This window comes from Epinephelus moara, chromosome 18 (assembly GCF_006386435.1).
Source record: "Epinephelus moara isolate mb chromosome 18, YSFRI_EMoa_1.0, whole genome shotgun sequence".
In the NCBI taxonomy this organism is placed as follows: domain Eukaryota; kingdom Metazoa; phylum Chordata; class Actinopteri; order Perciformes; family Serranidae; genus Epinephelus; species Epinephelus moara.
Window position 1 is genome coordinate 13,458,456 of NC_065523.1, and position 24,398 is coordinate 13,482,853.

The 24,398-nt window shown below is 39.7% G+C and overlaps 1 protein-coding gene across 2 annotated transcripts; it reads right to left on the minus strand.

The window, feature by feature from the left end:
- Positions 1-8,374: 8,374 nt before the first annotated feature.
- kmt5c (lysine methyltransferase 5C) lies at positions 8,375-24,164 on the minus strand. 2 transcript variants are annotated; one of them, XM_050068166.1, is made up of 9 exons: positions 23,801-24,164; positions 22,617-22,749; positions 20,890-21,055; positions 20,533-20,642; positions 20,237-20,400; positions 18,340-18,359; positions 17,951-18,087; positions 17,655-17,815; positions 8,375-14,993 (listed from the first exon to the last, which is right to left on the minus strand). In XM_050068166.1, the coding sequence occupies exons 2-9, from the start codon at positions 22,727-22,729 to the stop codon at positions 9,613-9,615; spliced, it is 6,252 nt and encodes a 2,083-aa protein (XP_049924123.1). In that variant the 5' UTR covers positions 22,730-22,749; positions 23,801-24,164; the 3' UTR covers positions 8,375-9,612. The 2 variants fall into 2 exon arrangements, with proteins under 2 accessions (XP_049924123.1, XP_049924122.1); XM_050068165.1 differs by having other exon boundaries at positions 17,643-17,815.
- Positions 24,165-24,398: the final 234 nt, after the last annotated feature.

Sequence of the window (24,398 nt, forward strand, 5' to 3'; positions counted from 1 at the left end):
CCCTCCCTTCAGCATGTTCACATCCCTCTCTCTCTTCTCTCTCTCTCCTTACACTGGTTGGTTGCTTTCTCTCCCTCACCCCCCTCCCATACCTCTCTCTCTCTCTCTCTTTCTCTCTCTCTCTCTCTCTCTCTCTCTCTCTCTGTCTTTTGCCCCCCCCTCCTCCTCCTCCTCCTCCTCCTCCCTCCATCTCTCTCCTCCATCATTACCCGGATACAGGGCATACCCCTCCCTCCCTTTATCTCTCTCCCTCTCTGTGTGTCTTTGATGTTTTGGAGTTAGACTCTTAGCTGTGAAAAACTCTGTGTTTTTTTTCCCCGTCTCACAGAGCTGAAAGCACCATAGAACACAGTGGGATCCACCCAACGGTGCGGAGATACACACACCAAGCACACACACACACATAAAAGATTATCCAATAATTACCACGCAATATCAACAACAAAACCACACTCATCAATTAGAGCAAAATTTATCATTTTTAAGGGATTCTTTCCATAATCCAACGATTATATCCAAATCAAAGATACAGAGCAGCGCAATCTGCAGCAGTGCAGCCAATATGTGTATTCTCTCTCTGTCTCACACACACACACACACACACACACACACACACACACAGACAGAAATATGAATTAGGAATGAAAGAGATGTGTATAAGAGGATGAGGGAAGCCACTGCTGCAATGCTTATTACCATACGTAGAGGGGGTTGATGGAGGAGAGGACTGTGGGTGGAGAGGGAGCCTTCTACTGACGAGCTGAACTGAATAGCAAGTAGAAATCAACTCCATTATACCAATCAGTGATGAGTGAAGCATGTCAAAGTCGCCTCGTGGCTTTGATGAGCTAACACCCCTTTAATAGATGGGGGTGAAGAGGAAGGTGGGGTTTGGGGGGGGGGTCATCATGGTTGTGCATAGAAACAGAGACAACATGTTTTTCAGCAGTCAGATCACTATAACGTCTGTGCTGCCTTGTTAGTCAGAAGCTCATGTGGATATTCAAGTGAGATCCCAGAGCCCCAGACCTACCCCCTAAAAAAACATCTGTTGGATCAATTCCCCCGGCAGGAAACCGTCTGGTTACAGTTGATGTTGACAACTGCTGTGCTGCATGTCAAACGTTGATGAAATATCACTGGTTCCGAATCCAGCAATGAATCTAACAGGGCAAGCTCTCCTGCATCAGGCTGTTTCACACTCTTACGTTATGAAAATATTATTATTAGACTCTGAAAAATGGCTCCTCTAACACAAAACTTTTTGGATTCATTTTCCCTGTCTCAGTGTGCATTCTGATCAGCATTTCTTTCACACCTTGCCTTATTTTCCCGACATCCAAAATTGTTTACATGATTTTTATTCTGCTGAAACCTTTTCCAGAATTGTGCTGGTGTACTTGATCATGCAGGTCATCCCATAGCTGTGATACAGCAGTTACATTTTCCCTGTTTGTGTATTCCTCTCTCCTCTAACAAAACAATATTTCTAGGGAGTCTAATATCTACTGAATCTTGTACTATGGTGCTGTTTTATTTGTTTTCACACCATTTGTCATGTTGCATTTTTCATTTTCCTAACAAAGACTCTGTTGGGTTGAAATGTTGCCTTTAAGTCTAATAAACGTGCACAAGCTATAATTCAGTGGGCTGATATTATTAGGGCTGCAGCTGACAATTTGATCTTTATTGATTTATCTGACAATATTTTTTTTTGATGAATAGATTTAATGTTTGGTCTATGAACATTAGAAGAATGACAAATGTCCAGCAGTGTCAAATTTACTACAGGCCTCAGTATTCAATTCTCTAAAAGAAAAAAACAAACTACAGAAATGTCACAATCTAACAGCTGGAACATTAAACATTATACCGTACTGCATGTTTTACATGATAAAGGAGTTCTATGTGACATTCAGAGCATTAATACAGCTGCTAACAATTGTCTGATATGCACAGATATAGTGGAGTAATGGCGTCCTGAGCAGAGAATGAAGTAACAGTACCTCTGTGCAGGTTGAAATCTGAGCTTCTCTGTTTTTTTGTTGTTTTCCAGCAGCTTATGTTAGTACATGTGTGCATCCCACTGGCTATCACTGCCACTCTGCAGTTACTGCTGTTACCACTGATATTGGGACAGCAATGCTGCAGAAGTTCAGGTTCCCCCTGGTTAACAAGTTAGCCCTGCCAGCACTGTTGCTGTTGTTAACAATGTTCATGCTGCTAGCACCATTAGCTGCTAGCCACCTCCATGTTGAGAGCCACATGCAGACAATCACTGAATCATAGATATGCTCTGAATAATGTGAAGAGATCTTTTAAAGTTCCTGTCCTGGCATTGATGATGCTTTTTTTCTGCTAGAAATCCCTTCATGCCTTAAAATAAATTAGACTAGTCCATACCCATTGGTAGCTTTGTCACCTTCTACCTATGCCAATCCTCAAAGCCTATATGCAGTTCCACATAGATTGACCACGTCAGGGAAAATGTGGGACAGACAAAATAACTGACTGACAGAATGACACACTGACAGTTTCCGTGATTATGTACAGCATACCATACCATGACTTAGTCACATCAAAAATTAAAAAAAACAAAACAACAACATTCGGCCACAGGGGGAGCCACAGCGATCAGTCGCATTTTAGCCATTTTTAAGCATTTTTCTGTTGTTATAGCGCCCCCCAGTTGCCAATTAGAGTTTCTCCAGTCACCTTGAGGCGTCCTGTTCTACATATCTACCAAGTTTAGTAAAAATCAATATGCTGGTTAGGCCTAGATAAGAAATTAGCTCTCTAGCGCCCCCTTTTTGTTTGATCCTCAGATTATGTGTGGTCATATGCCTACAAAGTTGCGTGGTGATCGGTGAAACCCTTGAGATGTTACACACCTTTATGTGATGAGCCACGCCCTCCGCAATATTCATTGCCTTATAGAAGCTCAGTTTTAGTACGTTTTCCAACTTTTGCCAAGAGGGAACTTTAGATATTGGTCCCTAGATTATGTTCACCTAGTTTCATGCAGATCGGTCAAACTTCCTAGGAAGGAACTTCCTAGATCGGTTTTAAGTGTTTTTCAAAAAATTCGAAATGGCAGAAAATCTATATAACCGGAAGTTATGGGTTCTTGGGGCAAATTTGTTCTTCACGAGGACAGGCATCTCTGTGCAAAGTTTCATGTCTGTATGACATATGGGGCATGAGATAAGCCCATTCAAAGTTTGCAATTTCAATCGGTTGCGCCCCCCTTTGGCCAATTGATGTAATATTTGCATCCTCCCATGACCCTCTACCACTGTGCCAAATTTCACATGGATTGACCAAGTCAGTGAGGAGAAAAATGTGGAACAGACACACAGACACACCTAGAGACAGAGTTTTCCTCATTATATAGTAAGATTTAAATCTATACCTTTGCCTCAATTAGCATGCAAATTAGTCCTGCCCTTTAGCCACTGTCCTGCAGCTCAAGCATAACTGCTCACCTCAAACGGTAACAGATAATATTAGCTTTTGGCTTGACTATGTTAGCAAACAGCTAATAATGTGTTGCTAATGTCAAGTTGGAGTGAAAGTGAAACCTAACTTGCAAAACACCAACAGTAGCTTCACCTGCTTCTCCTCTGATAGCCTTTGTTTCACAAGTTGACGCGATTGGTTCCTTGAGTTTGTGGAGCAACAAACCCTGGAAGTCTGAATCCGTGTTTTTGTCATTGGTATACTGCAGTTCCAAGGCAAAAATGCTCAGCCATGATGTTAACTGCTTAGTTTGCTCATGATATGTCTTGTAGCATATAAAAACACCATATGGACATGTTCATAAGGTTAAAAACCTGATATCACTGGGAGGGGTCTTGAACTTGAGTGAAGCAAATGCCATGCCATGGAATCATATCACAGGCATGGTGAGGCAGTCTGTGCTTCAAAGCAAAGGTCAGGGTGACAGGCAAACCCTGACATCTCAGCTCTTGAAGTGGTCCTATTAACTATAAACATTACCAGCCTTCACTGTATTTTCACTCATTAGCATTACATCCATTAGCTCCAAGCTGTGCATTCAGAAACTGATGTGAATGAAATGAAACCTTGCACAGCGGGGGCTGTCCACCTCTTCACTCAGCCGGTGACTCATGCGGAGGTAACTTTCTCACACAGTATTAAAAGTATTACACCATCTGATCTATTGGTTTCTTTAAATTAGGTTTGCATTGATTAGTCAGCCTGCAACTGCCAGCGCTGATGCTTTGACTGATTGAGTCCGTATGTATCAGAGGGAGTGTTTAACAGGTTTTGTTCATCAGGCTCAAGCTGGACCGACACTATTAATTGGAGGAGAGTAAGCAAGCAGTTGCAGTAAGCTAAAAAGGATTGCTGTGCTTCATCAAAACCACACAAGCGACTGTGGCTTGTACACGAAGAGGAGGGAGTTGCCTTAATAGCAGACAGTCAGACTTAATAAAGAAAGATAGCCATAATAATGATAAGAACAATATCCCTGCTTGTGCAGCTGACGTGTTTATTCAGCCCCCTCTGTCACACACACAGGGTTTTGTTACAGTCATAATTTACACTAATGCACTGACACCTCAGCCTGTAGCCAGTCATTTGCAGCCTCTGCCACTTGTCACCTGGGAAATAATGTGCATTGCCAGTGCACCTTTCTAAAGCTCTCTCCTCTGAATGTGTTTCCTCTCTCCTCCCAGACTAAGATTGTGTCTCAGGGTTACAGAACGTTTGTTTCTTTGCTCCTCCACCGCAAGGGCGACTGCTCTACTGCTGCTGACAGTGGTTCAACCACTCTAGAACAAAATCCAACAGCAACTCAACACTGTCAGCCATTTCACAGGGCTGCTGCTGCTGCCGTGCAGCGCTCACATGACAGATTATAATCCCCAGAGTCCTGAATATGAGGAACATGGAGGCAAGTGGCTACATACATACATGTAGTTAGAGTTTAATGGAATTGTGATGTACACAAGACGAGGAGAGAGTAGGGTGGTGATTTAATGAATTAAATATGTGGAAAACCAGCGCAGTTGAAAAAATATTTCATGTTGCACAAAATGGAATTCTGTTGTATTTTCTTTAAAACAATGCTACATGCAGTAAAAGAGGTTAAAAGCAGGGAAAGACAGTCACTAAGTACATTTACTCAGGAATTGTATTAGTGCAGTTCTCTCAAGGTATTGTACTTGACTTGATTATTTCCATTTAATTAATTTCATATTACTTAACATTTCAGAGGGAAATATTCTATGCTTTATTCCAGCATATTAATCTGAAGGTTGTTACTACATTATTAAAATTTTAAGGCAATAAACGTGCATGATGATGAGGTAAAATGCAACATTTGTAATATACAGAAGAACTTCATTGTAAGACCAAGGCATTTCGGTATATGGCCTTCATCAATGTCATCATGAAACATACTACAAACAAAATTTAAATAAGATAGGAATGAAGGAGGGAAAAGAAAAAGTGGCGTAATTACAAAGGTGGGTTAGGTCTATGGTCATGTGGCTTCAGGCCAATTGCTGTCCCTGATGGGCAGATAGGCAAGGCGAGTGTCCAATAAGGGACATGAGTTTTTGTTGTTGTTTTCCCCCTGCTTCATGCCTATCCTTGTTAAATATTGTTTGCATTATGTTTCATGATGACCCTGATGAGGGTCACAAGCCAAAACATATTGGTCTTACAGTAGTTTTTCTTTACCCTATTAAGTGTTGCTGGAGTTTTGACCTCTTTCCACTTCTTTCCTGTCTCTATGCAACTTGCAAGTAGGTGAAGTTGTGCCAGAAACCCCCACCTGCTTAGAAAATGTCCTCATTAATAATGTCATGACCCCTCAGATTTATCTTGTGACCTTTTAGATGGGCCCCACCCCTAGGTTGGGAATCAGTGGGCTAAATTTACACAATGTATGCTAAGTACTTCAGCTCCACATTGACCAGCTGAAACATTAAATCCTGCTTACAAAAACAATTTGATAATGTCATATATAATTATCAGTCACAGGGGACCTTTTACCACAGAACCAGTTGGTTCTAAGTAAATGGTCCTTTCTACCACCGCTTTAGAGGAGAAAAAACTGAAGGAGTCACGTTCTGATTATTGCTGCAACCAAAGTAAAATGAATGTTTGCTTAATGAGTGTGTGAATCGCAGCCGAATAAACCTGTGTACTCTGTTATGATAGCTGAAAAACACTAGGTTTAAATATTAATATTCGTCACAGTTTTTCTCCCCTACTTTCTCCTGGTTGTTCTGTCCTTTTAACTTCACCATCCACCCTCTCCCTAACTACAATAAGGGATAATCTCTCCTTCTCTTTCTGTCCTCATTATGAGAAAACTGTTATACTTGGCATCAGAATTAACTGCTCCACTGCTACTGAGAGCTAGAAAGAAAAGCAGAAGTGGGTCATGTGCTGCAGGAGATGAGGAGAAGAGGGAAAGAACGCAAACACTGGCTGAGTAGGATGAAAGCACAGGTAGAGAGGAAGAAGGTAAAGGCTGAGCACTAAACCAGGAGGATGAACGTTCGCCCCGAGCTTTGAAATCAACCACATGAATACATTAGAACGGGAGGAGAGAGAATATGAAGTTAAACAGAGGGGGACAGAGTAAATCTGAACTGACAGTAAACAACTTCCTCTGCACACTTGACTGTAGCTTCGAACAATGATGTCAGGACCATATCTTGTTCCTCTGACTGAATGCTGTGGTGGACATACCCACAAATTCTTAAACATCAAATTCAAGGAGCTTTCAAGGACTTCACAGGCCAGTTTCCTCAAATCAAGGACCCAACACAGCACAGTTTCAGACATGGATCAAGGTAAATTAGTTACAACACTGAGAATTATTACTAGTAGGCATATATAAAGAGCATATTTAGCTAATAAGTAAGTGAATATATATATATATATATATATATTTATTTATTCTTGCACAAAATATATAAATTAAAGCACTTTTTAATGACCCATGTCTATTTGAGTATCTATTTTCAAAACCTTTCAAGGCCTTGATTTTTTTTCTCAAATGCACAAACTTTCAAGGATTTCAAGGACCTGTGGGAGCCCTGTCTGAATGTCTGTAACAGGGGCAAAAGTAGCAATACCACAGTTTGGATATGCTCCATTGCAAGCACAAGCCTTAAAGTACCAAAAGTAAAAGTACTCATAACGGCCATTTTAGAATCATACATATAACTGGATTATGCTGATGGATGAACTAACTGCAGCTGTCAAATAAATGTAGTGAAGTGAAAAGTGTATTTACTTCTGAAATGTAGAGTAGTATAAGCACAAAGCAGTGAAAAATTAAATTACTGAGGTACAAGTATCTCAAAATTGTATTTAAGTACAGTAATTGAATAAATGTTCTTAGTTACTTTTCACCATTTAATAGTTTCATGAATTGTTTACTTTGTATTAAACCACAATAAACTGATTATCTTTGGGATTTTGAACAGCTGTTGTATAAAACAAGCAACTTAAAGGAAATTATACAGCACTTTTCACTACTTCGTGTGACAACACACACATAATCAAGAAACTAATCAGTAGGTTAATCAATAATAAAAACAATCATCAATTGAAGCTCTAATCTGAATATAATGATGATAGAGTGAGGTGTTTAATTATGAGGGGCATAATTACATAGAAAAGAAAGGTATGCCATTAGGAATGACATCATATAGCACAGGCTTGAGAGGTAGTACAAGTAATGTAACGGATGTCTTAACCTATCAAATCAACAGGCTTTACACAGGGTTCCTACAGCTTAAGGCAAATTAGGTTTAAGACTTTTAAGGACTTTTTAATGACACTGAGAATTAAATTCAAGACTAATTTTACAATAATCAGTATCGAAGGGAAAAAAAAAGAACTGACTTTAATTTATTACTTGGGGTGTTTATTTTTACTTTTATGTCTCGTGACAGAGACATGGGTAGAGCGGAGCTGGGAAATAAACTTGTGGCATTTGTTGATGAGTTTCTTGGTGATTTTGTGTTTCTCACTTTGCATGCGAGATTCTACTGATGATCACGCTCAGTTTGAAGAACCTTTTGCAAAAATATTAGTGTTGTTTGTTCTGCAGGCCTGATTGTGTCACATTAGTGTGAGGCATTCAGTCAATTATTTTTTTTTTTTAAAAAGATGTTAATTATTTTGAGATTTACAATGCAGAGTCAAAAAAGCTAAATAAAATGTATCTGTATGTATCATGTTTTAGCCTTTTTAAGACTTTCTTATGGTCCGCAGGAACCCTGTATATAACACTGCAAAATTACAGAAGGAATGTTACATAAAAGATAAAAGTTTGTGGTCTCTTGGAATTAAGTATTAAAAAGAGAGTCAAAGACAGAAATGCAAAAAAAGAATTAAGTGTCTTTAATGATATAGGCTACATTTGTACATTTCTACAGCAGACTTTCAGTAAGACTAACTGCCAATTAGAAAAAAGACAGAGAAAGTTTTACTTGTAACAACTGAAAAATTGAATAAGATGTCAAAAGGCTGTGAAATTAAATACTTGATGTAAATATTCAGTTCAGTATTTTGTCCCATTAAATAATAATAAAAAACATTTAATAGTCTGAACAATCAACGTGAAATATAAATTACATGAAAGCACCATTTCAAGGATGAGGATATTAAAATAAATAATTGGCCTTTCCATATCAAGACAGTACATTTTCATGGTAGTAATGTAAGGCTGTGCAGTCACACTGAACGCTCCTGCCCACTGATGTCTAATGGGTTCAACATACAGTACATCATTACATGAGGGGAATGCTCGCGTGACTTCCACAATTGACAGCAAATAACTCTGCTTACAATATAAACACCTATAAACGTGTAGCTCCATCAGTGACAACATAACTAACTATTGCAGGTGATGCATAACTTATCCTTCTGGTTTCTGTATAATATTCATTAACTCCTTAGAAAAAAAAGAAAGACCAAATAAATGACAAAAGTGAGTTACTCTGTGAGAAGATTGTCACTTTTCGTGATGTAAAATGGTAATATCTAAATGTTTCCAAGTGGGAGAACTCCCATCACAAAGAAAAGAAATTCACGAGAACATATCAAAGACTGAGGCACAAAGCTGCCTTTTTAAAACCAACCAATACAAGTACCAGCAACCACGATGGTGCTCTTGTCTCTACCGCCATACATGGTATAGAAAAAGTCACACAGCTATGTTACAGTACAGTAAGAGGGCTTCCATTGTTTACAGGGTCTGTAAGGTCAAACTCCTACTCACAAATATATTTAATGCTTTGTTTTCTTTCTGCATTTTTAATTTGGTATTCTCAGCAAATTGTAGCGGATATTTATTTATTTTTTAAAAATCATACAGTAGTTAAAACACGCTGATGCGCCCGCTTTACATAAAATCCTGTACAAGTCATTCATACATTAACAGTCCATCAAAATAATGATTTAGAAAAGTGTCAATCAGTCAGCGGGCTTTAATAACTGGTAGACTATGAATTACAGTGTTTACAAAAACATCTTGTGGCAGATTCTATATAATCCCCATTGAACAAAACAACATCCAAATGTATTCTGGGATCCAGCGACTCTGGTGGGTATAAATCAATCCGAGTACTGGAGATCTAAGTCCACTGTGCCATCTGTCACAACTAACCTCACCCTCTTGGGTTTTGTGGCACCCATAGAGTGAGACGATGGAACAGGTCCATAGTGTGATGCTCCTTGGTGTTCCCCGGGCTGGCACTGCTGCTGCATGTCCTTCCTGCAATGTTCCTCCTGACCTTTGAGCCCTGAAAATCCACCCAAGGAAAAAGATGCTGGGTTAGACATCTGGGGTCCACAAGGCTCGAGAACCAGTCGCCCTTGCGTGCCTGAAGGTTCCATCAAACAATGGTAGGTGTAGTTAGTTGAGCCTAATCCCGAGTAACCCTCAGCCCCATCCCTGAGACCCAGGGTCAATGAATGATCTCCACTGAAGTTTAGTACGTAAGGAGGACCTTGATAGCCGTAAGGTAAAGAGGCTGTGGAGGTTGAAGACTGACCCTTGTTTGCTGGTGCTGGCGTACCAGGAGGTGTACTATGGGCCACTTGGGGGCTGTTGTGCTGAGGCATGGGTGAAAGAGACGAGCTGAAGCTATAATCAAAAGGGTCTTGCTGAGTGTAACATGGCTGGTGCTTGTCTGAGGTCGTCGGAGTGGATTTCTTGTCTTGTGGTGATGAATAGCCATCAGACATTTTGCTAGGAAAGAAGAAAGGCCTTGGCAGCGTTGAAAGATTTTTGTATGCCATGTTGGTTTCAACACTTTCATGTTTGTCAGATAACATCTTATTTTTATGAAAAGACTGAGGGAAAGAGGAGCTGGGTTTGTTGAAATGAGGGTTGGACCTGTTGGGGTTGCTGGAGGAACCAAGATGGTTGACATCTTTTCCAAACCCTTGAATGTTGCCTTTATGGTGGCTGTCTGTACCAATAGCTAGTTTCTGACTCTGCTGGGTCTTCTCAGTAGCACCTGATTTTGCAGCAAGTGTTCTGGACATGACGATCGGGCTGCCAGCAGCCACAGCGTCTCTACAAGGTGCACTATACAAGTTCTGACTCTGGTTCCCGTCCTGAAACTTAAGCACCCTGTGAATAACTGTCGAGGTTTTCTCCTGGAATTTGAATGGGTTGTCAGGAGGATTGGGAGTTTTCACAGTGAAGAGCTGAGGAGAGAGGAATTTGTTGGACATTTGCGATGATGGGACGGATTTAGTCAAGCAACTCTGGGGCACTCCTCTGACTGTGTTTGGCTGACTACTTGAAAAAGATTGGGATTTATTAGGAATGGCCACACGATGGAAGGGGCCCTGGGTTTTGAGGTTTGACTGAGCTTTTGATTGGCTGGTGCTTGCCTTGACGTTGATGGGGGGCTGGGTTAAAGTAACAGGAGTGTGAGATGTAACAGAAGATGGCGTTGCACTTAACAACCGAGGCTTGCTGGCCACAGGAAAGGACTGAGTTCTGTGGTCTTCTTTGGTCAGCCTTGTTCCTGGATTTTTACTTAGAATTCGATCCTTAGCAGTGAAGTCAGAGTTGCCAAGAGCTGAAAAACTGAAGTTGGGGTTGGGTGGGTTTCTGTCTTTGGAGGTATCCTTAGCTTCACATTCCAGAGGAACGGAGTCACTTTTGGAAGAAATAAGACCTGGAAAAAACTGCAGATCCTCACTGGTAAAGTTATTTCCTGGACTGGGAGGGCCAAGGTATGGCGTCTCAGTGGTCCATGTGTCAGCTGGGCTGTGAGAGAGAGGACTGCTGAAAGGATCTGTGGGTGGGTCCAGTGAACACAGATCTGATGGGGAAGATGGAAGTATGTTCTGCGGCTGATAATAGCCCTCAAAGTTGAGACACTGAAAGTCCAGAATATCGTCACAGCAGTTTGTGAAGCTGGGCTCACCGGAAAGCATGTTATCTGCAGTTGTGAATGGAGGAGACTGGGACGGGGGCTGGATGACAGAATTAGCAGCACTGGAACATGCTGTTGGTTTTTCCAAAGTCTGAGATGAACACAAGCCCTCGGAGAGCCTAGAGAGACTGTTGTCAATTTGTTGGAGAGTGTGACTAAGACAGGGGGTGGGTGTTTCTACGGGCCCACACTTCCGTGTTCTCTCCGTTTTATGCCTCTGTTTCCTTCCTCCGCTGTTCATCTCTGGCCTTTCAGTGATTGCATCTGCAGCCGAGGATATAACTTCAGTTTTATTGTCATTAAGAGGGGAAGACAGCGACAGCGGTGACAGAGACAAGGAAAATGGTGGCGGCTCTGCTTTCAGAAGGGCTGGGTTGCTGTTCACTCTCTGTGAAGGCGGGAACTCTTCTTTTAGCTTGCCAAAATCAAGACATCCTTTCTTTTGTTTCCCTAAAATGTTACCTTTCATCTCATTCTTAACTTTGGGCTCTTCTTTAAGTTCAGTTTGTATGAGCTCCCCTTTGCTGTCCACCTCCCAGATATCCTCTGTCTTTCTGCGTAGTTTAATTACTGGTAATGGAAAACCATTTGAATCCAGTTCAGGCTCGAGTTTCTGATGTGACCCAGTTTCAAACAAGCAGCAATTCTTTACAAAACGATCTTCAATTTTCGTTTCTTGCCCTGCAGCTGACATATCACTGACATCTTTACAACTCTCATTTTTTTCTGGCAGCACTTTGAATCCATCTAGAAGTTCCTTATCAAGCTTCTCTTTAATTTCTACTTTGTCACTGGGCATTTCACTCGCCACACACACATTTTCAACATTTTCAAGGTCTTTGTCTGATTTTGCATCTGAGCATGCACTTGTAATTTTCCTTTCACTCAGCCTCTCACCTCGTTTTTTCAAACGATGCAGTCTGTTCTTTGACTTCTTACTAGCCTGCACATGAGCCTGAGCTGCCTCCATCTCCATGTTTAAAATTGACACAGAATCCATGATGGCTTTGAAAGGATCACATGTCACCGACTCGTCTCCCTTTTCTGTTTTTAATGCCATATTTTCGAGTCCTGCGTTTTGCATCTCCCATACTCTCCCTCTCCTCCTCTTTAAACGAATCTTAAAATCGAGGCCCGGCTTTGTGTCCTCCGAATCACTTTGCTGGATTAACTCTTCCACCTCATCCTCATTTTCAGATTTATTCGGAGTTGGATTTTTATCATTCTGCTCTTGGATTTTAGAAGGACCCTCAGCTTGTTTGTCCTCTGCAAGCTTATCACTCTCTGGTGTCTGAGCTGTGTCGCTGTCACCCTCGTCTTGCCTCTCTAATTTACACTTTCGAACTTTGCTCAATAAATGGCTTCGCTGCTGAACTTCATTAGATCGGGACCGAAGAACTCGCTTCAAGGAGTTCTGTTTTGTGATTCTTTGGGGGTTTAACCTCTGGACCTCTGTTTTTCTAAATCTACCTTTACCATCTCTTTTCACTTTGCCACTCTCTCCTGAACACGTGGTAGGACCCTGTCTCAGCTCTGTGGATGACTTTAACTCAATTCCTTCTTTAGATGCTTTATCTGAAGCAGAATTCACACCTTGTTCAGGGCCTATTTCCACAGAACTGCGAAATGTACGTTTCTTCAGAGGTATGTTGGACTGAATGTGTGCCTGTGGGTTGGTGTCTGGGTGCAAATTAGTCGTAGCTTTTGCTGAAATCAGTGACTTATGAGGTAGTGGGTTGAGGCAAGGAGCTTGAGGGTAATTTTGCCCCTGTGGTGACTGAAGCTGCAAATTATCCTCACTCAACTTAGTTGTCACTGTAGCTGGAACTTCTTTGCTCAAGTGTCCCTTGGTGCTTTGCTTAGTTTCTGTTTTTGTTTTCACTGCTCTAGGCCTCATCTTTCTTCGCCTCATCATCCTCCGCTGCACCGAAAAATGGTATCTGCCTCCATTTATTTCAGTCGTTTCTTCGTCCTTCTCAGCACTTTGCATTTCTTTAGAGGCTGAGGTAGAAAGCCCTGCAATATCTCTGTGTAATCTCTTATCTATTAAGGTCTTATCTTTTCTTAAAATATCAGAGAGAAGAACCTTCGCCTGCTTTATAACAATATCTTCTTCATGCCTACTTACTGGCCGTTTACTCACACTCCTAGTCATTTGCTCTGATAGTTTAACAGCTCTCTCCTCAACTTTATTTTTAACATGCTGTACGTTATTTTGTCCTCTAGTTTTTTCTCTGGGTACTACTTTACAATCCGACTCTTTCACTTCTTCCAGGCCCTTGTTACTCTCACATTCCACAATTGCAGATGCAGCATTTTTATTTTCTTTCTGCCCTTCAATTTTGTCTTTTAAAACATCCTGCTGCTCCTTCTGTATATCATCTTTTTCTTCTGACATTGTTTGTATTTCAATAACCTTGCCATTTCCCCCTTTCACGCTGTGGGACAAATTACCAACAGATTCAATTGATTGTTGTTTCCTTAAATTTACTTTATCAATGGCCTTGAAAAACATCTCCCTTACCCCTCGATTACCTTCAGCTGTGCAGATCTCTGAACCTCCTCCCTGCTTCTGCTGTGATCTGGACAGTCGTTTTACTGTCAGAGGCGCTGGTTTGGGACACTGGCTCGGCCTCGCCCTTCCTCTTATTGCAACTCTGCCTATCCCTTCTTCGGAGGTCTTTTCTGCTCCTACACTCTGTTGCACTGATAACCTTGTTAGGTTGACTGTAAGATATTGCTTCAGTGATATTAGTGGATTGTCTCCAGCTTTCTTCTTTCCATCTGTGACACTCTGACAAACTTCTAACAGGGACGAAGCTCTAATGGTCCTGTGCTCTGTTTGCTCAGCGGCTGGGGTTTGAGCCGTGTCAATGATGCAGGACTCAGTGCTCTTGTTGCTTTGACTCTCTGTGTCTGTGTTTTCAGTCTTCCCTTGTTTTATTGCACTGCAGGTTTTGCCATTTTTGACGGGGTGACAAACAGCTGTAGTGTTGGCTGTGTCACTGGACCCTGTTTGATGCACAAGCGTGGTGGTGACCATGCTTCTTGTTCTCGAAGAGTACTTCTTAGGACCTGCCCGCCTCTCCACCACTTTGACAGACTTCCCATTGAGGCCTGCGCTACTTTCTGCAGGTCTACTTTCCTGATGAGCTGGCATGGAGGAATTAAGTGTGAAAGGCTTCAGGTTTACCTCACTGTTGTTATTTTCCTCCCCGGTTGAATTCAGTTCACTCAGCCTGTTATCTTTTGGCTTCACTTCCTCCAGTTGTTTCAGCAAAGCCCTTTCTTTGCTCTTTGGATCCTTACAGTTGAGTAAGAAATCCACTGAGTGGCGCCGCACTCTGATTCTAAGGTCCCTCAGAGGAACTTGAGACAAAAGTGAACCTGTCCAACACTGTTTCACTGCCGAGGATTTCAGTGGGTGCTTTCCCGATCGTCTGTGCTTCTCTCGTCTCCACTTCTTTGTTTGACAAAATTTTCTGTTCTTCAAGGCATTTCTCCTCATCTGCTGGGTAAAGGAATTCCTTGAGGGGATGGCTATGAATAAAAGACAACAAAGAAGCAGTTGAACTTGTTTGCTCAACATATATTTTAATTATAAAACAATAAAAACACTGACATTATATTGTATTCAATAATTTAAAAAAAAACTCTAGTACACTAATAATGTCGGTTTAAAACTAAATGCCAAGCAACGGATATATTTGAGTGACAGAATCCCTGCAGAGATGTGACTGTGGAGAAACACTGTGATTTAAGTGACCAATATTTTAAACTGTGACCATTACCTTTCTATTTAGTTAGCTATTTACTGCACAGCAGATGCCAAGGTATCCTGTGGTAATCATGCTCACAAAGGTGAGGGACAAAAGTGTTCAGGGTGTACAAAGACACTCACTGTGAAATATATTGAACTAGTTTTAGGATATTTTCTCTTTAACAGGAAGCAACCAATCATTCCTACGGGCCCAAAACACATCACAGCAACAGAGGGGCATATTACAAATGCTATCGTTCTACCATATTTTATCCAACACTTAATCAGAGTGAAGAAGTATATGGACACTGAATGTGAGCAAGAGAAAACATAAACTTTAAATTATCTATCTATATGTGTATATATCTATATCTATATGTGTTTACTATGGTCATTGTGCTGTTCTCTGCTACTAACTAAGAAAAGTTGTCATTGTCATGTTACAGCCTTGTTATATTTAGCTTTTAACTAAACTGTACCTCATGGTCTACCCATGGTATCAACAATGATATTGAATATTAATATTTTTCAATGTATTTTGTCAAGTTTCATGATAGCATTAACATATAAAACCTAAAGTGGCATTACAACTCCTTGCAAACTGACAGTATTTACAGAACACCCCTCATGCTTGAAAAGCTCCATGTAACTGCTCCTCAAAGATAAAGGGAGGGCATGCCACCTAATCAAAACTATATCACCTACATGTATGTACACACATACATTTGAGTAACACATGAAGGTTAAAAATCTAACCAAATCCATTTAAGAGTTTAAAACTTTTTGTATATGGTTCAGATGTTCATGTTGATAATGTTAGCTGTTTGTTTCTGACGGAGATGTCATAAAATGATGATGATGTTAAATCCTTCATGATAAGTCATTTGTTTTGCTTTGGTTACAGAAGCCCACACATGGAACTTGCACTGCTGAAGTTTTGTATTGTCTTAACCACACTAATAAAGACAAGATAAAAGACAAATGCTTCAGGATTATTTAACAATTAAGTACACTGTGTAAGTTAACATGTTTGCAGATTCAATGTTACAATAAATCCTTAGATTATGAGGAGGCAATACTTTCTGCTTTCTAAAACGAGGCTCAATGTGTCTGTAGGGCATATTTCAAACATGTATTCACAGTGCTTAGAGAGCAATTCAACCCTCCCGTTTGTTTCCAAAGAGTAACAAAAAGTCAAAAAGTTCATTTGACAGCTGACTCGCTGCATTAGCCTGATCTTTTTTTAGGTCTTACATAGCACAGAGATGTCTAGTGGACTGGCATTATTTTTTTGCAGCAGATAATGCAAGTTTCAAATGAATTAAAAAGGTCACATTGATGACTTTCAACCCAAATTCTTTCATGTTTGACAAGTAAAACTGTTTAATTCTGTAATGATACTATTATCATAGTAGGGCTACTAATATGGTGACATGAGATTAAATAACATCTTATATTTTGAATATCGCAAGTGTTGTCTTTTCCTGGTTTTAAAGGCTGCATTATGGTAAGTTTTCTGAACTCATCAGAATTGTCTAGCTATTGTATTATTTGCCGTTATCCACTAAGTGATTATGTCCACATTACTGGTGATTATTTGACAATTTTTTTTTTTTAACTGTGTAAATATTTTGTGAAAGCAAAAAAATAGTTAACCCCACAATATTGTCAAAATATCAATAGAGGTAGTTGGTTAGAAATGTATTTTTTTTTTCTCCACATCACCCAGCTCTTATCATAGTTTTATAATTTTAGCATCTAAAAAATTTAAATCCCAACATGATTACAACTGACCCATAACTATTTGCACACTGTCTCAGAAATTGGTCCAGTGATAGTTTTGGAAACAAACACAACAAAGCAAAAAAAGAGAAACATTTCTCCTAACTATTCCTCAATCATAATAAATGTTCTCAGACCAGCGGACAGGTTTCACTCAGCAATAATTCTGACATGTGAGTTGTGAGTCTCATAATGTTAGGTTATCTGTATGAGGCAATACAAGCAGTACATTCTGAAATCTGACTTTTACAAAGAAATATTCAACAGATATTTTATTGTCCTGATTTTGATGTATGACCATTTTAAAACTGGAATTCCAGCCAGGTTTATACAAATTTTACACTGAGTGGACCTTAATGAATGAGCAGTGTTGGTTGTCCTTAGCGCTTTAAATTTGATGGGGCATTTAACAACCACTGAAGGGATAAGCAGGCTGTCGAGCTTTTAGTATCACAAGCGGTTATTCTTGACATTACTGCTGTATAATTTCATTGTGCAGCTAATATTTCTGTTTGTTGGTTTTGAGCCACTTCAGTGGTGCTGAGAGGGCTTTTAGGAAGCCGGCAATGCAGCTCTTCTGTTTGAATTAGCTGAATGTCAATATTTGTTACTTTTATTTCAACAGTACTAAATCCTAGAGCAGTTACCTTTAAAGATACCTGAGTGTATTCCTGGTATTATCGGCCTTGTAGGAAAGTGACCCTTCTCTCTGTGATGACGAAGATATCGCTCTCTCAGGCGGTACTTTTGCCCCACGGGGTCCTTTGTTTCTTCACAGTCAGGCTGCTTTCCTCTGTGTTTGAAGTGACCCTCTCCGTTCCTAAAGAACAGTTAAAATAACACAATGATATTCAAGTTAGTAATTATTTTTCATATCTGATAAAAAAAAAAGTTCATTTCTAAGCAAAGACCAAGCTATGATAAAAGACAACGTCTGATCAGATGATGGACACACCTCTCACAGGTGCAGCATTCACACATTTCATTGCCTTCCCCAAAAAAGCTGGCACCATAGTAACACGTGATCTCCTCCCCAGGTGAGATGGGTCGAATCACTTCAACACATGCGATATTCTTTTCCCCAGGGATGAACTGGGCGGGTGAAAAAGGGAAAGACAAAAAAAAAAAAAAAAAACAGAAGACAAAGACAAAGCTTGGTTGGCCCATGGGATACATAAACACAGAGCAGTTAGGAAATAGAAGGAGAGTGCAATTCTGTGCCTAAAATACAATTTTCAATATGCAAAATCTCACAATATGTAAGCATCTGTCAAAGTCATACATCAATCATTTCACTTTGTCAAATCTCTTTACTGCATATGATAAATAAATGTAGGTGATTACCTTGCAGTTTGGTTTGCAGTCTTCGACACAGGAGGACAAACAAAGAGAGAAAAACAGATAAAAGATTTCAAGTTATTAATTCAATCACAGTGACGAATAAAGGACTTGACTTTTTGTTGATCAGATGTCTTGTACTGAATTCATTTTGCAAAAGGCTCAAAGGCTAAGCTGATTAACTCTCAAACATTATTAACAGATCTTGTCAGAGGCTGCCCTCTGAGTGGACTGAAGAATTAACTCAAATTTCACTGGACCTTTTGAACACATTACAATTCGTTTCACACCACAGCCTGACACGAGATCTGTGGAGAGCACTCTGCTTGTGCTTATCTGTTGTAATGACTTCTGTGGCTGACTAATGTTCATGCGATAAAATTATGAAATAATTAAATAAACATTACATACATGGGCTGCAACAAATTTTTATTGTCTATTAATCTCAAAATTCCTTTCGCAATTAATCATTTGGTGTAAAAAATGTCAATCAGTAGTGAAAAATGTTCAACACAATTTCCCACAGCCCAGCTGGCTCAGGACTAAATGTCTTGTTTTGTTTGACCAACATGCCAAACCCAAAAACATTCTATTTATTATCATAGAAAACCATGAAAACCAGCAAATAATCACATTTTAGAGGGTGGAACCAATAATTTTGTTTTGTTTCAGCCATTAATTAGTTACCAAATTGTTGTTGACTTATTTTCGACTGATTAACTGCTCATTTCAGCTCTACACAGGGCTGTTTTTGATTTCACGACAGTATTTTTGATTCGGATACAGTCATGGCTACAAAACGTATTCACCACTACCCTTAAATTAAAGCACATTTTCTCTGTGGTGCAAAATTAGTTTATGAAATATCTGTTTTTGATGTAAATAACACACTTGTTGCTACCACTTCTGCAGGGAAAGGTGTACAAAGGAAGTAAAATTGAAGTTAAACTTCAATCTTAAAATTCAGTAAGTTAAGGCTTGATCTCAGTTTGAGAGACACAGGTAGGTTGCTGAGATTTTTAACAAAAATTCCAAAATAAAGTGCTTTATCAGCAGAACATCATGTACAAAACAATAAGCTCATGTTGAGAGAAGTGATGCTCATTAAACATGCAGAAATTAAAGATAGAAGATGCAGGATTTTCCTTAAAAAATTAATGTATAGACTCATACACAAGTAATCCCTTTCAGTCATCACTTACAACCAACTACAAGTGTGTGGCTGTGTATTTATCTAGAGAGACTCTGCCCTCTGTCTTGTTATTTTCTTATTTAGTCTTATTTTGCTGTGTTTGGGAAATAACTAGAAAAGATGGAGTTTTTTTAATGTTAATCTGGATTCTGATCAATGCAGTAATACAAAAACAGACCCCATATCTATATTTGAGCATCTGATCCAGCTCCTAAGTATTTCCTCTATGATGAACAAATTAAACTTTCACAAATGTGCATGTTTGTAGTACTTACATGACACACAAAGCCATTTTGACCGAATAAATTGCAAAGATATTTGAAATGAAAGGTTTGATTTCACATGAAAAATCAGCATTTTGTATTTTACTGACAGTATCACAATTGCAACGATAGGCCTCTCAGGCTGTATGTCAGTAATCAAACATTATCATAAAACTTAATTGCTGTGTAGTGTGACCGCATGCAATAAAAGACCTGTCAATCAGTTTGAGACCAACAGCTGCTTCCAATCTTGTGTTTTGATTATTTGTATTTGTTTGTCATTTGGATCATGGACTACGCTTTAAAAACGTACTCCTGGCAGGTGAAAATGTTCTGCCGATTAAACTCACAGTCAAGAGCTCCAATCAGCTATGAACACTATGAATTGGTAAATCTGTGTGCGTGTGTGTGCTGGGAAAGAATGAGTCATGAATGCAAACAAACTCACCATGGTTAATGAAAGCTGCAGGCCCGAGCCAGAGCTGAGCGCAGCGTTTGCGTGTGGAATACATCACACTGAAGTCATTGACTCCTGCCCTCAGCACAGCGCTGTCAGCGGGGCTCAGCTCTGCTATGCAGCCCAGCAGGACCTCTACTCGCTCTCCTGCAAACCTGCGGAGCAACAATTCAAGCGTCACATATCTACAATTATAAAAAAAAAAAACAACATAGTCCAGGAAATGCAGCAGCTATTGTTCAGCTATATACTGTCTGAGCAAATACAATGTTTGCATGAGTGATTACCAATGCCTTGTTGAGGTTATCTTTGCGCCGTTGGTCTCTGAGGAGTATCTGTCACAGGACTCTATCTTGACGCCGCTATCCAACAGGAAGGCACCAAGATAGCGATAGACCTGCAGACATCATAGATGGTTTACATTGTGTTCTCACATTCAAGTGACAAATTCAAGAATCTATAGTAGCTTTCTATGAACCTAATACAGACACTAAAAGCAGGAGACTTCGCGCACAAATGTCATGATGGATTTTAAATGCATTGTGTCTTAATTAATTTAATTTTAATTAGTGATTTTGCGCAACATTTTTCTATATCTATACTTATTATTTGTAATCTCTTATTTGTAATCTTCTTAAGCATACATGTTGTCTCAGCAGCTCCTGTCGATGGCTTCCCAAAGCATTAAAGTAGTCACCAGCCGGTTCACCCACTGTCAGCGCCTCGAACGTAGCATTGAAATCATGCGTACGCTGAAAGCGCAGCAGGGTCTCTTTGAGGTTACCCCATCGCCGGATCTCTGGTGGGGGACTAAAGAGGAGAGAAAAGCAGATGATGGCATATAAGAAGAGCAGAAACAGTCATAGGGCAAAGTCGAAACACAGTCTATGTTAGTCTAAGGCGTGTCTGTGTAAAATGCCATTTTTACAGTAGAATTTTAAATACAGATTTCAGGAGATGTCATCACCATGTATATTTGAAATCATCAAAACATGTTTGAGCTTAGACTTGTCTGTTAACACTTCTAGGCATGATCAAAGGAAGACACAAGGTTAAAAAAATACACTTCTCAAGATATTTGGATTTTTATGAGTGTTACTAATTTAACATTTCTATTCTTGATGTGCTTGAAGAACATTAAATCACAAAAACACCAAAAATCACTCACCACTCTAAATAGGGCTAAATAATTATCACATGTATGTTGTTGAAAACTGCAATAATGACTCCTAATTTGTGCATCTTTCCCAGTACAAGTATTTAAGTATCCTAAATTTGACAGAAAAGTTGCATCAACTTTCACACTGTATTTAAAAAACATATAAATTATTAACAAATCTGCCAAATAATATGACAAATAATAATAAAAATATGACAAATAATATTTTATTGTGCTAATTATTATCATCAAATAGTAGATATTCCCCTTAATAGAAGATCCAGTTACATCATTCTTGCAGCTGGCCATTTGCCACAATGCTTTGGAAGCAGAGAGCATCAATCACAGCATAATCAAAACAAACTTATGATATTGGTCAGATGGCTTACAAGTGAAAAGAAAGGGCTCGCATTAACATCCTGTAACATCCTGTCTATTTCATTGAAGTCAAAGTTTCAAAAGCTATTACAGTGTGTGGACTCTGACTGTTGTGTTGAGCAAGGGAATAGTTTCCAATACACCTAAGTTAAGTGTAAACAGAGTTGAGTGTGTGTAAGACTGTGTTAGAGTGCAGATCAGCTACCGGACAGGAAGTTAACCACTGTTCTTTGATTCCACAAACTATCCTTTTCTGATTGAAGACATGTTTAACTTATCTGTATATAGACACCTCAGTTTCATGGCATGCTCATACATGTCCCAGTAAACATACAAACAGTCAGAAAGAGAAAGGAAAAATAACAGTGTACTGATGCAGAAACCCCTTAAGAAATACCCTATTTATTTAACAAATGATTAGCAACAGATGTGATCATGTGTGAATCGTAAGGGTGTAATGATGCATCGATCTGGATTGATAAATGAATTCAATGATCAACGATCCATTGTCATGAATGCAAAGTAAAAACATTATACATATAGTCATCTTTAAGATGTGCCTTTATTTAAAAATTCCCATTAAAAAGTCTGTGTCACAATTTCCATCCTAGTGCACCTCCCTCCTTAACATTCAGATGGTGCTGGTGGCCTAGCACCAGGCAGATAATGGTAAGCAGCCAAGAAAAGAAAATAAGGATACTTACTGATTTCCAAAAAAAAAAAAAAAAAGAATATTGTATCATGATGAAACTTGTGATTTACACTTCTAGTTTAATAGACTCTAACATTTGTTGTGCTAATATTTACATTGACATATCTTGTGCGACAGATTACCTGATGTTCATTTTGTGAGTGCTGAAGCCCAACAAAGGGTCCAGCACCAAACCGGTGGCCAGGTCATCGGTCTCACACAGCTCCTTCACACTCATTCTAGTGCATCCGTCCATTGCCTCCCACCATCAGCATGCTGCAATCACAGGGTCAAAGTATGACTATGACAACAACATACCACAGTCATGTATTAGTTGTGCATCTGAGCAGGCCCAGTCTGCAAATGACTTAAGGTACTTGCTCACTTGTGTAAGTGGGCTCACAACCCTGTCATGCAACCTGGAGTTTATTTGTTTTCTGTGTCCTATCTTAACAAAAATCAGTAAATGGGAATGTTACATGGAAGTTAAGAATATGAGCAATATCTACTTTACCAATGTATTATATTTTTATGGTTTAAATACACATTGTAAACATGTAAGAATCTGTCAAACATAGTCCAAGCATGCTGTACCCCTTCATCTGTTTGTAGCTTGTACATTGTAATCAATTGTTTATGTTTACCTTGTGCAGAACCTTAATTAGCTTTATTGGCCAAGTAAGTGTGTGCACATACAAAGAATTTGACCCCATGCTTTGTTACTATCAACATACTTCCATATAAATAGACATAACAGCCGAAAACAAGGGCAACAAAACTGAACAAGGTAAACATGGACATTCCACTACTATGTGAATATATATAAAACAACAAGACAAAAAAAATGTCATTATTCATTTCTCATGTTGCTTTACATGCAAGAGGTAGTTGGATTTGACAGTATACGGCGTGCTTTTACTCATACTGACAGTGATGATGTACACATGTTAAAAAACAGTGAGTGTAAACTACAAAAACATGTAATTTGCAAGTACAGCATTACATTAGTTACCTGACCCACTATAAACTCACAAACAGGTCAAGGATTCCCGTTCTTCTTATTATTGTATTTACTATGTTTTCATTAGCTAGTATATGGTAACGTTGCGTGTGTTAGGAATGTAACTGAGCGCACATTAGCCTAGCTTGTCAGCTTGCTGGGAAAATATACGAGGTTATCAGCTGAGGACTGAGGAAGCTAACATTATGGTAGCACTAGCAGGTCTGCAGCTAACGTAACATGACTGCATCAGATCGCTGCCCAACTATGAAGCTACATGCTCTCACGGTGATGCATTGTGACAATGTGGTGTTCGAGAACAAATACCTGGGAGTCTTTTGTAGTCAACGAAAGTGTCGTCAGGTAGACAATTTATCGCCTGGCTCGGGAAAGTTAGCCTAGCAACACAACCAGCTAGCTTTCCGCCGTCTTGCTGGCTAGCCCGGGCAGCCGCGTACGAAAATGGAGTCTCCTCGTCACTTATGGAATTTGTTGGTTTGTTGACGACTGCGAATTCCAGGCTGAATTACAAAAAGCAGAAATGCGCCAGACACGACACCAAACTATCTTAAAAAATGAGTATGTTATATCGCTAGCTAAGTAGCTTTGCACAACGCTCAATACGCTCGTCTAGTAGCAAAAGTTGATGGGGAACGTCCAGTGCAACCGAACCCTTGTTGACCACGCCCACACAGAACGCTATTTGCTAAGCTCAAGGTCAATTTTACAAATCAAGTATTTTATACTCTGTGATTGGTCAGCCGTTTTTAATGGGCGGGGCCATGTGGTTAGGTTTTCTCTGTTGATACAGAGCAGAGGTGATTATTTCCCTCAGTACAGTGGCCTCTATTTGGCTGCTACAAAGCGTCTCGCATAATCACTCACACTAGCAGCTACCACTACAGAGTAGGGATGCTGTCACCAG

Coding starts and splice junctions, on each gene's coding strand:
- kmt5c (XM_050068165.1), bottom strand. CDS start 22,729: ATGGACGGATGCACTAGAATGAGTGTGAAGGAGCTGTGTGAGACCGAT. Junction 20,401..20,532: donor ATAACCTCAACAAGGCATTG/GTAATCACTCAT, acceptor GTTGCTCCGCAG/GTTTGCAGGAGAGCGAGTAG. Junction 14,994..17,642: donor ACACTCAGGTATCTTTAAAG/GTAACTGCTCTA, acceptor TTTTATTCATAG/CCATCCCCTCAAGGAATTCC.